Source organism: Brassica napus, chromosome C2, assembly GCF_020379485.1.
Source record: "Brassica napus cultivar Da-Ae chromosome C2, Da-Ae, whole genome shotgun sequence".
Taxonomy (NCBI): domain Eukaryota; kingdom Viridiplantae; phylum Streptophyta; class Magnoliopsida; order Brassicales; family Brassicaceae; genus Brassica; species Brassica napus.
In genome coordinates, this window is record NC_063445.1 from 23,261,946 (window position 1) to 23,279,085 (window position 17,140).

Consider the following 17,140-nt stretch of genomic DNA (forward strand, 5'->3'; position numbering starts at 1 on the left):
TACATATTTTGCCTTCACACTGACCCTGATTGCTTTAAGGGATTGCTTAAGCATTGTCAAGCATTGGGTAGTTCTGTCCTGATTAGTTTTCCAGGATAACATATCGAGGTAATATTGTCCCTCAGCAAAGTTGCCCCTGCACAACATTAAAATACCATAAATATAGGTACCATTATCATAGTTTCCATCTGCGGATTGACGAAGATGGTCAAGTCCTTTGATAGATTTACGGCACTGAAAGTATTGAAGCAACCCCTCTATGTAGTGAGCCCTTGGATTGCCAGCAACTAAACATTCATTCTTCAAATCACTGAAGTTGTATAGCATACGGAGTGGTTCTGCTACAAAGTAACTGAGGGTTTGATTCTTGAAAAAGATGGTTGGGGGTATGTTATAGGAGTTTTCTTCAGAACTACCAATGCTCTCGTCCGAGTCATAATTGTGTTCTGAAATGTCAGATACCATTTGTAGTGTTTTTTTTTCCACCTGATAATTTTAGGAATAACAGGTTTTATATGTATGTTTCCACGGGTTGGATGTTTATATAGAGTGTTTGTAGATGGGGTTTTAATGAAGCAGTTTCGTGTAATTGTTTTACATCGGAGACTTTGGTTTAGAAGAATGGTTCAGTTACAATGAGATATCAGGTAACAAAAATTTAATGTGTTTGACGCAACTATTTTTGCAATGTTGAATTTTTGGTCAAAGGCTAATTAATTATGCTTGTATTGTTTTACTTGGTACAATGACATTTTTTGGTAGTTAAAAGTGTTTTGTTGCGTTAAACGAATATATATTGTAGTTGGCTTATAGTGTCTGTATCTAATCTCTAACGGAGTTGTGGTTTTCAAAATATTATGTATATGTTAATAATTTTTTAAGATAGTTTTCTTAGTTTTTGTTACAAAATAATTTTTAATGACAAAAATGACCAAAAAATATGTATTAAAGGGTAAAAGTATATTTTAACTATATGATCACTAAAATTTGAGCATGTAATAAGAGATGGTAAGCTATATGATCACCAAAATTTGTTTTCTATTGTATAAGGTCATAATCTATAAGTAAAAGGAAAAAAAGAAACGGAATATTGCCAAGGCATAATAGATTTAGTTCGACCTATAAGGTAACAGATAGTAGAAATTATGAAATATGTTAATACGAAATGCATACTTGTGTATATAGGAAACACTCGAATGGCAAAAAAGATAAACAGCAAAGTATAAAAACGAAATGCATACTTGGTTTAAAAAGAAAAAACAACTTCATTATTATTTAGAATGTAGTATGCGTTTCCACGCATGCAACTTGGCCGATTCTACACATCGTTGTTGTCGTCTCCATTGTCATCAGCAGCACCCTATCGAATGGAAAAGTTATATGCAGGTAAAAAAACAGACGCTAGGGCAAATATAAGGATCTCACATCATCAACGAACGCAGGTTGTGGCTCAGGGTCACCCTCACCGAGAATGCGTGAAATGGTGAAGCTGTGATTATTTGCCGTGAAATTGTATGGCCCCACCTTAACCTGAAACGTGTATGTATTTCCCTCCATGTCTAGAACAAACTGAGGGGCATCAGATTCTTCGGGGTTGACATCATTACCAGGCTGCATGTACAATGATACGATTGCTTGAGTATATATTCAGCTGACAAATAAATCACAGAATTGAAGAACGTACCAAGAGGTTGACAGCTTCATGGGCCCTCATGTTATGGAGTTTCGCCATAACTCCATCAAACGCAACAAACAAACCCTCACCAGTCTCGTCTGCAATTGATATCTCCACACGGTACCTAGCGCGTAGAATAAATGTATCAAATAACACATCAAGTTTAACGTACATGTTTAACTTGATCAGAGTCAGTACATACCGAAGGATACCAACTGCATCGGTGTTGTTGCAAGATAGACACGTGAGCGATGAGACAGACCGGTGGAGTTTCCTGAAGCATTTTGCACAGGAGACATAGCACCACCCCTTGTCTAACTTGATTCCAGTAACTTTCCCCGTACAAATGAAATCAATGTTCTGCATGGTTGTAAAGTTAGGATACGACCATGATAATTTACATTCCATATAGAGTATCACAACTATGATAGCCAACCTGAGACGAAGCATTGAGGACAAAATCGTTCAGCTCAGCTATGCTCAGTGTCTCCACCTTAGCAAAACTCCTTACCAGCCGTCCTACTGGCGCAAGCCCAGTGTCTTGTTCAAGCAAACCGCTTACGAAGATAACAATGTGATTAGGCACATCCATGAACAAATAGAGAATTTTATAGTCACGGTATGTTTAAAAGTAATGTCTCGGAAAATGCTACCTGGAAAACAAACTTTCCCCGGCAACTGTTTCCACGTCGAAATGGATGTGTGTGCCGGCTGTGCCATTAAAAAACAGACGCCCTGCATTATGAGTAGAATATGTATGAACTCGACATCATTACAGAGGCAGCCATTTTAGTGTTAAACTGGTTGCTTACCTCCCACCATTCTCGGATTCACACTGGTTGCAACGCAAATTCGTGGATCTACCGCCATCTGAGCGAGCTGGTTATGGATCTTCACAGCTTGAGCGTCAAAGAGTGTTAAAGTCACAGATGTGTCACTGCATTGTGGGAAGGCATAACAGTGAGAATATTGTAGTTACAATTTCCAAAAATGATTGTTAAGACATCATAATTCATAAAAACTTACTTGTCCATCTTGATGGTTGCACTAACACGGTTCTTGTCCAGAGGAGGTTCAGTGATCGTACTCTTGACAGCAGTTATCTTACCAATAAGATCTGTGAAAAGACTATCAGAAACTTAAATATGTTGTCGGAGGAGATGATAAGAGGATCATTACCTGGAAGTTGGTTGTTGGAGTTAGCAAGACGAAGCATCTCACTGTAGTTACGGAACCGGAATGATTCAAGAGGTATCGGAACAGCCGGGTCAGTGATCTTCTCGAAAGTGGTGGAGTCAGTAAACCGGATTAGTAGAGAAGAGTCCGAGAGGCGGTAATCCTGGTTACACCTTGTTACTTCAAAACCGGTCAGGGAGTAAACCGTACCCGCTTCAAGATTAGTCTGGTGCGTTGCGAGACGGTTAACGTTCACAGAAGCCGGCATCATGGTCGCCTGAAAATGAAACAAACACAAATACAATTAACAAAAACAGATGGAATAAAAGAAAGTGCCACAGAATTGATTAAATATATAATTATCTATCAATCTATCAATTCTTACGTGAGGATATATAACAAATATCATACAACTATCTAACAAATCTTATTGAAATAAATCCAACAAATCTAACAAATCTGATGTAAATCAATCTAACAAATTTGATGTAAATATGTAAATAAATCTAACAAATATGTATGAAGATGTAAATATGTAAATAAATCTTATTGGATATTTTTTATATTATATATTTTAATCAGGAAGATAAAAAAATGATCGTCGGGTAGATATATAATATTTGAATATTTGTTTTCAGTCGGGAAATCGTTAAACTAACGGCGGATGTAAAACATAACCTGAGAGTCAAGCAAGAGCATCTCGACGCTCATTCGTTCTCCACCACGGCGTAGGGTTCTAGCATCCCAAGAGCGGAGCAAGCGGACTTCGACGGTGGAGGATGAGTGACCGGCCTGGAGATCGGAGAGGAAAACTAAATCGTCAGCCATAGTACTGTATTTTTTTGATTAGTTTAAAACGAAAGAGATGTAGTTTATGAGAAGAACCAAGCATACCTTCTTATAGTCGACTCTAACGCCTTGCACATCGCATTGAATCGAGATCGTGGATGATAGATTAATTAGGGAGGGGGTGATTAAAGATGATTGTTTGGTCGGTTTATGAGTTCGAGCGATGAAGGAGACCGAGGGTCAGATGCGCAAGGTGAATCGACTTTCGAGCTAGAGACGCGAGGAAATCCCAGCGTAACCTGATCCAAAACGTTGCGTATCGTGACATTATGTTTTTAAATCCGTGTCATTATGGGCTGCATGTTGATAAGGCCCAATGACGTTTTTTTACGCGAAATTTGGAAGTGGAGTAACGCCATGTTCTAATAGGCTGCACTGTATGTTATTAGATTTATATTTAGTATTTCTAGATTATTATCATCTAATATTTTTTTTTTTTGGGGTAGACTTATTTAGTGTTCGACTGTATCGTGTACTCAGAAGTATATGTAAGCTGTTCTAAGATCAGTGCCTTTCTAGAGTTTGATAAGTGTTGCTAAGAGTTCAGATGCAGTTTGAGTCATTTTAGTAATGTATACAATTTTGTAAGTACGGGGGGTTTTGATGAACCTGTAAATTTTTATTTAATTTCATGTTCGGTCTGATTTGTTATTTTGGTTCATTTGATTGTAAAACTTAATGTTAAGGAATTAGTGAAATAGAAGTATCACGAAACTAATATACATACTTAAAGACAATAACATGTCCGGTTAAGTTTGCCAACTAAACCGGATTGATAAAATCGACTTTTTAGAATGCTATTGTAATGACTGAAAATAAAAGTGGAAAATCTTAAAGGTAAATAACAAACATGATGCATTGCGTGCTTCAGATCATAAACTTCTATTTTTTTTTGATCAAACACTATTTACCAATTTATTCCGCCTGGTTAATAGGTGTAGAGTATTCATGAGGATGGTAAAGAATATTTTATTCGAGCGCATCCAGTCGAGAATACATTGGTGATAGAATACATTGTTGCATGCCATGACTTGTTAACGTTTTTCTTCTGGGTTCCATATGTTGTTGAGTGATATGTTTTTAATATGTTGTTTGCAAACTGTGAATAATAGAGTAGGAACCAAAGAGGATAATATTAAATGGAGTTGTAATAATGAAATTGTAAGGACTGGGTAAATGAGTGGAAAAATTCAAAAAGTTTGATAACAGATAGGATGAATTGCGTGTGTTAGAAGAAACACTATGTTCACAGTCACGCCAATGTCTTTTACAGAATATGAAGTTATAATACTTGACGCTTGATCCAATCACTGGAATGAAAGTGTTCTCACCATTTGATCCATGAGGGTTGCACACTGAAAATAACAGAGAAAATGAGAAGGATATATGATTGATTAGAACAGAACTGCATAAGGTGGAATAAAACTGCAGTAGAAGTACATGATTTTTGGATGTTCAAGTCCACAGTGCCTTCTTTCCCTGCAAGCATTTTGATTTGGTTATTAGTCGAAACAATCCGTATGAGACTGACATATTAAGAAAATCACTTGAATGTAAACCTTTCTGTCACAGAGGCCCTGGAAGATCTCTTTGTACACAATATTTCTTACTCCGTCCGTACCGTCCGAATCAGAAGAATCGTCTAATATCTTAAGCCCCTCTGGTGATGTCACTCTAGATAAAGCTACGTACAACTGGCCATGGGTGAAGACCGATCTAGGGAGGTACAAAGCAGCTTGTTTGAGACTTTGTCCCTGACTTTTATTGATTGTCATTGCGTAGCATAAGCGCAGAGGATACTGACGGCGGCAAAACGTGAATGGATGCACGGTGTCAAGAGGAGAAAGCTGTATTCGAGGGATCAACACTGTTTTGCCTACTTGTGTGCCAGTCATGATCTCAACTTCTACTATCCTGTCACCTACACGACTGACTATCATCCGTGTCCCATTGCATAACCCATACGCTTGGTTAAGATTACGCAGCATCATCACCGGGGACCCCACCTTCAGGCATAGTCTGTGGTTAGGCAGTCCAGAGAACTCAAGAGAATTAAGATACTCTTGAGTATAGTGGCTACTCCAATCATCTTCTGGTGTGGCCTCCAGCTCAACGGAATCGGAGCTCAAATACTCTTTAGCTTGTGAGGGAACTTGGGACAGCATGTATGCATTTAGCTCATGAACAGTACTATTTGTAGGTGTCAGCACCGCTCTCTCTGTCAAGTACTTCTTGTTCCGATAATTATGAAGGAAGTCAGGATATGCCGCAGCTGCTAGTGCTTCGTGTGGTTTATCTGTTGAAGGGATCATGAATCTTTGGTCCACAACAATTTGTTCACCCTCTTCATTGCTGCTCGTATGAGAGAGGATGGTATCAGCTGTTCCATCACCAACCTCAAGGATCCATTTAGCAAATTCCCTTTCTTCTTTTTCCAATCGCATGTTCATGGAAAGAGTATAAACTTCTGCCTTTTTCCATAGATAAGATTTGCTGATTGATGCAAGGACTGTGTCTGGACGTCTTCCTTGAGGCACGACTGGTAATATTTGCCTGAAATCACCTCCCAAGAGAACGGTCTTACCACCAAATGGTTTGTCGGAAGCCGTTGGATCTGAAGGACTCAACAAATCCCGGAGTGAACGGTCAAGTGTCTCAAATGCTTGGCGATGGGCCATCGGAGCTTCGTCCCAGATTATTAAATCCGACTTTGCTATCAATGAAGCCAACATAGAACACTTGGGAATATTACACATTGACACATCGCTCAGTGTAAGCGGCAGTTTGAACCGAGAATGGGCTGTTCTTCCTCCTGGGAGCAATAGCGCAGCAACACCAGATGATGCGACTGGGATAACAACTTTATTGGTTGATCTAAGCTTTGCGATGATGGTCCTGTATAGGTATGTTTTACCTGTACCTCCTGCCCCATTAACAAAAAACAACTGCCCAGATTGCTTATCAACAGATTGAAGCACTGCATGATATACCATTTTCTGATCTTGATTCATTGATGCAAACAACTCTGTATGTGTCTCATTCTCCTGCTGAATGTCATAACTCAACTCCTGCATCAGCACTGTGTTTGAAATCTCAGTCAAAATAGCATCATCAGGCAATGGAATGTCAGGGTAGTCCGCAAGTGACTGATCATTCTCCTTCAAGAGTTGCTCGAGCTCGATGAGAGTATATTGCTTCAGCTGGTCGTCGTTGAGCTCAAGACCTGGGAATCTGAATTCTTTGCGTTTCGTGTAGAGGATGTCTTCTGCCAGGAACTTCCAGGTATGTTCCCAAAGCTTCAGTGGATTTACAACTCGACAAAACAATAAGATAATCATAAACAACCGTCTGAGCTGGCGACCAGTAGCCCAATATGATGGCTCCTCTATAGCATCATGCCACTCTCTGTCGTCGTCAAGCAAACCGCGTGCGTAACATGCTTCTCTATACTTTTTAAACACCACACCACCAACTGTTCTTAAGTCCTCGTAACACCTTGGGCCTCTAACAACATTTACCAAAATCCGCAAGAAATAGTTATCACCGGCCGCTGGACTGACGTAAACCACCCTGCCTATTGCTCCACCCGTTTTCCTGGGGGTCCATAGTTTCCCTGATGTGTGATAAACGAACCTAGTAGGGAGCTCAACGTACGTCAGGTCTCGTGCTTCTTCATACGTTTCACATGCTACAAACCATGCAGTTAACATCGTTTTCTCGATGTCTTCTTTTGAAATAACTTCTTCTAAGTTAGAAGACTCGTCGTAGACAGTATAGTGCTGACCTGGTAGATGTACAGGCAGCTTAATAACATTAGGTTGATTGTGATGTATCTGAAAGGCAAATAATCTCCATGAGGCCTCACATGCAGAGATGTATCGACATTCCATATATCTATCTATCTCATTGACCACATCCACCCCTTCTTTCTTTTTCTCCTTCCCATCGCCTCTTTTTTCCACCTCCTTTAAAAGAACAGTAGCTCGATCAACACCTTTTGTAATGTATTTAAAAAGATATTTGATTGCACTGGTTCTGCAGCACCATTCAACATTGATATGGGCCTGATATTTTTTAAGGAGACTGAGGTTGTGAGGGACAACGTACTGATTCCCTATCTCAATATTGCTCTTCAAGACTAAATGCTTGGGATTTGATCGCCTTCTGTATCTGACAAACCCAGACTTGTCAATGTGTGAATGATCTGATAACGGCTTAGGGTAAGCCTTGGTGCACTCTCCCTTGTCCATGCAAGGTGATGTTGGTCGACGTTTTCCGCATGGCCCATGAATCATATGGCGGTCGACCAATGCAAAACCTTCAGGATCTACATCTCTGTCTGGCAATTCAGCTGATATATACTGATCAATCATTGAGGTGGTTGCTTCTTTCTTAATGCCTTCTAACCATAATAAAATATGGGCATGAGGCAGTCCTCGTTTCTGGAATTCAATGGTGTATACAACTAAATTTTCCAAAAAAAAAACAATCAAGTTAATAACACAATTTGAGTATGTAACATATATAAATTAATATGCTAATATAACGATAAAGAGTGTTTACCTGCAGAAGTTTTGGGAAAGAAAACTCCTTTCTTGAAATCAGAAACCATCTCCTCCAGTTTGAGTTTGAACAGTCTACATTCAAGGTCGGGTCGGCTATTAGCAGATTCACCACCGTATGCGTCCAGATGATGCTTTAACTCCACCCAGTTTGGATTTGCTGTGACTGTGATGAACAGATGAGGATTGCCATACCACCGACATATAGCCATTGCGTCTTGATACTTCTCAGCCATGTACCTAGGACCACCAGTGAATGAAGAAGGTAGAATGATCTTCCTGCCAAGCTGTGTTGCATCTGAATCTCCGCTCTCCACAGCATCACACAAGTTGCTATACAAATCTGCTCGGAGTTTCTTTTGGTTCAACAGAATAAACCTTAATCTCTCTTGCTCGGTTGCAGTGTATGCATCTACAATATACTGGTGCAGCAATCTCCCGCCTTTTATGATTGTCATTCCCTCAGTTGGCCGAGTCTGAAACTGATAAGCGTAAAACTCACGCATTGTCATATATTCTCTTCTTATTTTAGACATCTGAGGACCTTCATATGGCAGTCTCTGGTTATATCCAGTCTTCCCGTACGGAAACAACAATGGATATTGGAGACTCATCATCAGGGGGTGTTGATCATTTATTCGCTGCAAAGCAGATGATTTAAGCTCCACAACAATATCTCTACCAACAGACGTCGCAGATAGGTCCCCAACAATCAATCCACCAATCTCGCTCGCACTTGGTAGATCATACTGACGTCCAAGGTTAGTTTGACTGACCAGAGTGATACTGTACTCAATGGTACCAGTCTCTTTAAATCTATCACGGGCGTGACGAAACGTCTTTGCAAGGTGGTTATGTTTGTCCATCATCTCAATTAACTGAACAATAATACTGTCAGGGATAGCCAAAGAGGAGGAACCTTGAGTGAACGCTCTTTTTCTGTTTTCTAGCTCATTATCGGTGTCAAAAATATATAACTGTAAATATTCTGGCAGAGCACCATCGTCAGGTAGTAGAGACCCGATCCTGTGTATAACCTGTCCATTGACCCGGTATGTAAATGGTCCAGAAGTACCAGTTACACTGTGATCCACATTAGCACCCATTGATGTGAATGCCAACAGACTGTTAGCTACTCTGATGTTGGGGCGGAATTTATTACTTTCAAGAAGTTCTTTGAGGGGTGACGGTGCTTCTCGCACGGGTGGTAGCCTGACTCTGCCCTGTTGACAACAAATGCTGAACTGTCCTTCCCCGCGGTTGATATCACCACCAACAGCTTCACCAGCCCACAGTAAAGCGTTGCATGATGGACATGATACTATCTCGTACCTGGCATCACTTTTTTTTTTCCTTTTTCCTGATCACAACATATTATGGGCCAGAGTATTAGATTGTGTGTTGACCGAATATGTTTTACTACAGTTCTGTCTTTATTATTTATACGAATAGTTGAGCACAACACTGACCTTTATTATCGCTTGATTGTGTGAATTGCGACTCCTTCTTACGTACACATAGTGCCTTCCTAAGAAATCTTGCTTTTTTAGCAGAACCTGCAACGTGGTCGTGATTAGAAAACAGAAAGTTCGGTAAACCAGCAATTATTTGTTCAACATAATTCTTGTGTACCAGATGGTATGCTGCTCGCTTGATTATTGTTATGCGATGACTCAGGTACTCTGTATATTTCATTTAGCCACGGCCGATGAAGCACGTCAGTATCTCCATTCGAGGAAGAGCATTGACCTCGACAAAAAGAAATATGATGTTTATTTAGACACTGTATATTCACTTCTATGTATTTTTCTTTATAAAAGTGTGTGTGTTGTACTTTGATGTTTAAGTGACGGTCTCCCTCTTCTTCGTTTATTTGGTTGCTCAGTTGGATCTAAGAAGTAAATTTTAAAAACGTGTAGTCTGTGTTAGTACATGCGGACCCAACTCTCAGTTAATATGTTCCAAAACAAAATAAATGCATAACCTCTCGTCGATGGCTGTCTTCTCTTAGATGCTCGAATGACAGCCCTCACATGTCGCGCTGCACCTGGACCGTATGAGAATGTGGTTGAAAATTTAGTTTTTGTTCAAAGGGTCGAGCCGGAACTTTAATATGTCAGTAAAACTCAAGTATAAAAAATTCGCCGACTGATATGGATAAGTAGATAATACAAACATGTAATCGAGGTAGTAGCAACGTTAGATGCGTCTGAGGATTGGGCAGTTGAATTCTTCACCATAACCTCATCGTAAAGAAATCTTCGAGTATGGTTTTTCTCAGTTGTTTAGTGGATCTTGAGGGTTCATGAGGGACGTGTATGTATTGCTGACGATCTAGCGTCCCACATATACAGCCTTCTGCGAGGCATTTAATTGGCAGTTACAAAGTGACTGATGCGTATGTGAAGAGTTGCATCAGGAATTGTGTTCATAGTGACGGTAGTAAACATGCCAGAGAGAATTTATAACCTTTTAAACATTTATCAGTTTGAATATTAATAGGTGTAATCGATAAATATTCCAAAGCTATGTAATGATTGTCAATAATATATTTTTTAGTACCTAGCTATTTAGGTGTATTTTTTTTTTAATATTTTTAAATGATCTAAACTAATATCTTATAACATAAAAGATATAAGATATTAAATTCAATACCGAACAAATTTATAAATTGTATACTAACTGATCATTTTTTTTAAAAAAAAAAACCATTGATGGAATGATAATTGTGACATTTACATAATAATACTGTATAAATGGTCGACGTTAACAGTTCTGCTAAAATAATTAGATGTTTTATAAATATAGTTAAAGCCGTAAGATAGCACATAACATAAAAAAAGGAACAACTCAAATGTCAATAAAGAGAGAATAAACAATATATATTTACAGGAGCGCTTGTACTTTATGAAATCAGTAACGCAAAGAGACCACCGCCAAAACAATGATCTATTTGTTTGATTTTTTTATAGGAACATGCTAATCACCATGAAGGTAATAAGTGGACAAATATACTAAATCCACATAATGGAAACAAATAAACAACTAAAAATATTTTATGGGAAATTGATGTTATGTAACGCTAGCTGGTTTATTCCCAAGGAAAATAAACAATATCATTTTTGCAAAATAATTCGATCTTTAATAATGGTAGATAAAATTATAAGCTATCACGAAACATGGAATAATAAATAGGGAAATACCAAATGCATACTTGTTCATAAAGAAAACGCAATTGTCAACAAAGATAAAAACACCAAAGGAGAAACACCAAATGCATAATTGTCTATTGAAAAAAAAGCAAAAACTTTATTATTATTGAGAAGGGGTATCTGCCTTCCCACTTATGCCTTCCGTGCCTTCTTAGACTTAGCAGATGGCCCTGCGGACTTGCTACATCCACCATCCTTCATCTTACGTCTCACCAAGCCAGCACCGTCGTTGTCATCTCCATTGTCATCGTCACCACCCTATAGAATGAAAACGTTAAATTTATTCAAAGCAGAAACGGTAGTGGAGGATATAAGAGTATTACATCTTCAACAAACTCAGGCTGTGGCGCACGTTCACCCTCCCCGAGAATACGTGAGATGGTGAAGCTTTGATGATTTGCTGTGAAATTGTATGGGCCCACCTTCACCTGGAACGTGTATGACTTTCCCTCCATGTCTCGAACAAACGGAGGAGCATCAGTTTCTTCGGGGTTGACATCATCACCGGCCTGCATTTACAATGGTACGGTTCACTAAGTATATATTCAACCGACAATTAAAGCACCTTATAAAATAACGTACCAAGAGGTTGGCAGCTTCATGGGCCCTCATGTTATGGAGCTTCGCAATAACTCCATCAAACGCAACAAACAAACCTTCACCAGTCTCGTCTGCGATTGACATCTCCACACGGTATCTAGTGCATATAAAATTTTCAAATCACACAGTTAGTTCAGCGTAGATGATTAAGCCGCTTAGGGTAAGTACATACCGAAGAACACCAACTGCACTGGTGTTGTTGCAAGACATACACGTGAGAGATGAGACAGACCGTTGGAGTTTCTTGAAACATTTTGAACAGGAAACATAGCACCACCCCTTGTCCAATTTCACTCCAGTCACCTTTCCGGCGCAAATGAAATCAATTTCCTGCATTGTTATAAAGTCAGATTAAGAATTCTAAATCACATTCGATATGGGTCATGACAATCATGCTAACAAACCTGAGACGTAGCAGTGACGACAAAATCATTGAGCTCAGATATACTCAGCTTCTCCACCTTAGCATAACTCTTTAGCAGCGGAGCTACTGGCGGGAGTCCAGTGTCTCGCTCAACCAACCTGTTTACGAAGATAACAATGTCCTTAGGCACTCCCATGCACAGTTCAGAAAATACTACAATCAAGATGTTTGAAAGCAATGGCACGCAAACTGATACCTGTAAAACAATCGTTCCCCTGCATCTGTTTGCTTGTCGAAATAGATGTGTGTGCCGGATGTGGCGTTCAAAAACAGACGCCCTGCATTATAAGTCGAGTATGAATGATATCAACATCATTTCAGGGCTAGACATGTTTGTATCACACTGGTTGCTTACCTCCCACAATCTTTGGGTTCACACTGGTTGCAACAACAACCCTTGGATCCACTCCTATCTGTTCTAGCTGATTATGAATCTTAACAGCCTGAGCGTCAAAGAGGCTCATAGTCACAGACGTGTCACTGCAATTTTGGAAACTGAACAGTAAGAAGACAAAACAACTGTGAAGATACTGAAGCTCATAAAAACTTACTTGTCCATCCTAATGGTCGCCATGACACGATTCTTATCCTGAGGAGGGTCAGTTACCGTACTCTTGACAGCAGTAATCTCGCCAATAAGATCTGTGAGCAAAAGACTATCAGATATATATATATGTAATCAGAAGAGGTAATAAGAGGAGCATTACCCGGTAATTGATTGTTGGAATTAGCAAGACCAAGCATTTCACTGTAGTTACGGAACCGGAATGATTCAAGAGGTATTGGAACGGCTGGTTCGGTGACCTTCTTGAAAGAGGTGGAGTCGGTAAACCGGATTAGTAGAGAAGAGTCTGACAGGCGATAATTCTGGTTACAATGTGTGACTTCAAAACCTGTAAGAGAGTAGACCGAACCCTCTTCAAGATTAGTCAGGTGTGTTGCGAGACGGTTAACATTAACTGTAGCCGGCATCATGGTTGACTGAAAATGAAACAAAACACAACTATGATTAACAAAGAAAAAAAATCTAAACAAATCTTATACAAAACTCTGAATAAACCGACAAACCTCAAATAATTTTCTAAATCTAACAAATGTAAACTCAAGGCAATGAAGTTGTGAACCTAGTAACCAAATATTTAGATCATAATGAGCGAGAACTAAATATTATTATCCAACAAATCTTTTAAAATCTTAAATAACATAATTATAAACTGACAAACCTCATATAATTATCTCGCAAATCTTATATCAATGAATCCAACAAATGTAAACTCAAGGCAAATCATAATAAGGTAGATCTAAAAATTATTATATACAAATCTTATAAAATTATCAACAAAAGCCAACGTGAAGAAACTGACAAACCTTATATAATTATCTACGAAATCTTCCATCAATAATTCCGACAAATGTAAACTCAAGGCAGTGAAGTTGTGAACCAATTAATTAAATATATTATGAGCATCAGCAAGAACCAAAGATTTGATCGGCGTGCTTTTAATATGGATTCAAGACGGCGGCTACGCGTACAGATTCAATCGGATAATCAAAACCAATGGCGGATGTAAAACCTAACCTGCGAGTCGAGTAAGAGCATGTCGACGCCCATGAGTTCTCCACTACGGCGGACGTTTCTGGCCTCCCAGAAGCGGAGCAAGCGGACTTCGACGGCGGAGGAAGAGCGACCGGAATGGAGATCGGATAGGAGAACCAAAACGTTAGCCATAGCACTTTTTTCCGAGAAGAATGTAGAACGGAAGTGATGTAGTATCTGAGAAGAACGAAAGATACCTTCTTATAGTCGTCTCAAACGCATCGCACATCAAAATATCGCATTGAATCCAGATCGTGGGTGATAGATTAATGACGGGATTAAAGACGCTCGTTCAGTTTCTGAGGTCTTGCGATGGAGGAGATGGAAGGTCAGATGCGCAAGGAGTGAAACGATCTAAGCTGGAGACGCAACAAAACAACCACCGTAAACCTAACTCAAAGCGCTGTGTTTTGTATAATCTTATATTGCATGGGCTAAATGGCAAGGCCCAACAAACAAAGCGTCTATAACCCACAGACTAAACAACGCGATGCGTTTGGATGCTTCGACACGTGGCAGCTTCTCGCTCTCCTATTTGATGACGTGGAGCTCTAAAAAGAGAGTAGCCTTGTTCTTTATGTTATAAGATCTTATAAAATTATCAACAAAAGCCAACGTGAAGAAACTGACAAACCTTATATAATTATCTACGAAATCTTCCATCAATAATTCCGACAAATGTAAACTCAAGGCAGTGAAGTTGTGAACCAATTAATTAAATATATTATGAGCATCAGCAAGAACCAAAGATTTGATCGGCGTGCTTTTAATATGGATTCAAGACGGCGGCTACGCGTACAGATTCAATCGGATAATCAAAACCAATGGCGGATGTAAAACCTAACCTGCGAGTCGAGTAAGAGCATGTCGACGCCCATGAGTTCTCCACTACGGCGGACGTTTCTGGCCTCCCAGAAGCGGAGCAAGCCGACTTCGACGGCGGAGGAAGAGCGACCGGAATGGAGATCGGATAGGAGAACCAAAACGTTAGCCATAGCACTTTTTTCCGAGAAGAATGTAGAACGGAAGTGATGTAGTATCTGAGAAGAACGAAAGATACCTTCTTATAGTCGTCTCAAACGCATCGCACATCAAAATATCGCATTGAATCCAGATCGTGGGTGATAGATTAATGACGGGATTAAAGACGCTCGTTCAGTTTCTGAGGTCTTGCGATGGAGGAGATGGAAGGTCAGATGCGCAAGGAGTGAAACGATCTAAGCTGGAGACGCAACAAAACAACCACCGTAAACCTAACTCAAAGCGCTGTGTTTTGTATAATCTTATATTGCATGGGCTAAATGGCAAGGCCCAACAAACAAAGCGTCTATAACCCACAGACTAAACAACGCGATGCGTTTGGATGCTTCGACACGTGGCAGCTTCTCGCTATCCTATTTGATGACGTGGAGCTCTAAAAAGAGAGTAGCCTTGTTCTTTATGTTATAAGATGTAAATACTATCTGATGTATATTGTGGTATGTATAAGCTATTGTGTTTTAAGTTTTTTTTATACAGACAATATTGATATTTTAATAAGTGATATTGAATAATGTGTGCGCTTTTTCACTCAGGAAGAGAAGACATGTAAAGACAGTGTGAAACATCCAAGAAGGTTTTTCATTTTAACGAACAGAAGTTGCATGATGGCAGGATAAAGATGTGATGAATAATGTGGTATCATCGTATAACCTATAGTGTCTTAGGTCTTTAATACAGATCATGTTTGAAGTGTAATTTTCGTATTAATTTAATAAGTATAATATGTTACAGGTTTAGAAATAGCTGGTGGGTCATATAATCGAAGTTAGTTTTGGTACAAAGGTCTACTGTTAGTTTCATAACTATAATATGTCACGGTTTAAAAATAGTGTGTGGCTCTTATAATTTATTTTGTTTTGGTACGATGGTTTACTAATCCATTAAACGGTTTAGAATTATAATAATGTAACCAGTCTGGTAGTTTGAATAAAAAACGGGCACATATATAGGGTTAAATATCTTGTCACATATTGTTATAATATAGAAGGTAAGACCAAAAAAAAAAAAAAAAAAAGGGTCCAAAATAACTTTCATAGGTAGATTTATTAAAACTCATTCCCTTTTAATAGTATTGATAAAATAAAACAATAATTTTAATATACTGGTTGACAACAGTATCACAAAACCACACGTTATTACTCAAGTTTGTTTCAAGGTGCGGTACAGGCATAAAACAGTCCCGCTACAGTCACGTTTCTTATTATATTTAGTTTTATATACAACAATTAATATCAAACAAAACAAGGTGAATGATAACATAATTTTTGACCGCAGTGTGTGTTTTGTTTACCCGCAGTCATCTTAATGCCTGTCAAAAAGGCAATGTGTAAATAAAATATCAAATCAAGATTATTTTTTCAAATTGCTCCTATGTTACCAAATAAGTGTGTACTACAAGAAAACATCGTAATTCTGACGGACATTCCGACGGAAAATGATATCCTCGGAATATTCCGACGAATTTCCGAGGAAATTCCGAGAAAACCCAAAATTTGGGTTTCCTCGGAATTTCCTCGGAATATACCGATGAAATACTGAGGAAATCATATTCCTCGGAAAACACCGACGAATATCCGAGGATATATTATAGCCGTTAGAGAGCCGTTGGGGGATTTTAAAAATTCCGAGGAAATTCCGAGGAAAGAGCCGTTACCGTCGGGATTCCGTCGGAATTTCCTCGGTACTGTCGGCAGCATTTCATCTATAAATACCCGCACCCCCAACCTCTTCATTCACTCCATTTCTTCATCCTCTCACATACTATATTTACACACGAATTTGATTGAAAAAAACATGTCTTCTTCAAATTATTATCGTTGTTGGATCGATCGACCTCATTTGGATCCGAATACGAGATTTCTTACAGAAGAATACCAACGAGGTATAACCGAATTCATGGGGTTAGTTCACCGACAACCGGAAGCAGAAACGGGTATGTTAAGATGTCCTTGCTCTAATTGTAAAAATAGAAAGATTATTAAAGAGTGGGATGTTTGGACTCAT

At 39.0% G+C, this 17,140-nt stretch overlaps 3 protein-coding genes across 3 annotated transcripts; all 3 read right to left on the reverse strand.

Annotated features, from left to right (window-relative positions):
- Positions 1–1,318: 1,318 nt before the first annotated feature.
- On the reverse strand, positions 1,319–3,679 carry LOC125582259. Its single transcript, XM_048748853.1, has 10 exons — positions 3,530–3,679; positions 2,855–3,128; positions 2,702–2,792; positions 2,488–2,612; positions 2,329–2,410; positions 2,112–2,232; positions 1,878–2,035; positions 1,685–1,799; positions 1,426–1,611; positions 1,319–1,360 (listed from the first exon to the last, which is right to left on the reverse strand). Exons 1-10 carry the CDS (start codon positions 3,677–3,679, stop codon positions 1,319–1,321), a joined length of 1,344 nt encoding a protein of 447 aa, XP_048604810.1.
- On the reverse strand, positions 2,471–8,080 carry LOC125582083. The gene is made up of 2 exons (XM_048748578.1): positions 2,855–8,080; positions 2,471–2,792 (listed from the first exon to the last, which is right to left on the reverse strand). The coding sequence occupies exon 1, from the start codon at positions 8,071–8,073 to the stop codon at positions 5,203–5,205; it is 2,871 nt and encodes a 956-aa protein (XP_048604535.1). The 5' UTR covers positions 8,074–8,080; the 3' UTR covers positions 2,471–2,792; positions 2,855–5,202.
- Positions 8,081–11,454: 3,374 nt separating this feature from the next.
- LOC111205732 lies at positions 11,455–16,510 on the reverse strand. The gene is made up of 10 exons (XM_048748579.1): positions 14,078–16,510; positions 13,206–13,479; positions 13,050–13,140; positions 12,854–12,978; positions 12,695–12,776; positions 12,479–12,596; positions 12,247–12,404; positions 12,057–12,171; positions 11,798–11,983; positions 11,455–11,732 (listed from the first exon to the last, which is right to left on the reverse strand). The coding sequence occupies exons 1-10, from the start codon at positions 14,225–14,227 to the stop codon at positions 11,607–11,609; spliced, it is 1,425 nt and encodes a 474-aa protein (XP_048604536.1). The 5' UTR covers positions 14,228–16,510; the 3' UTR covers positions 11,455–11,606.
- Between the last annotated feature and the right edge of the window lie 630 nt (positions 16,511–17,140).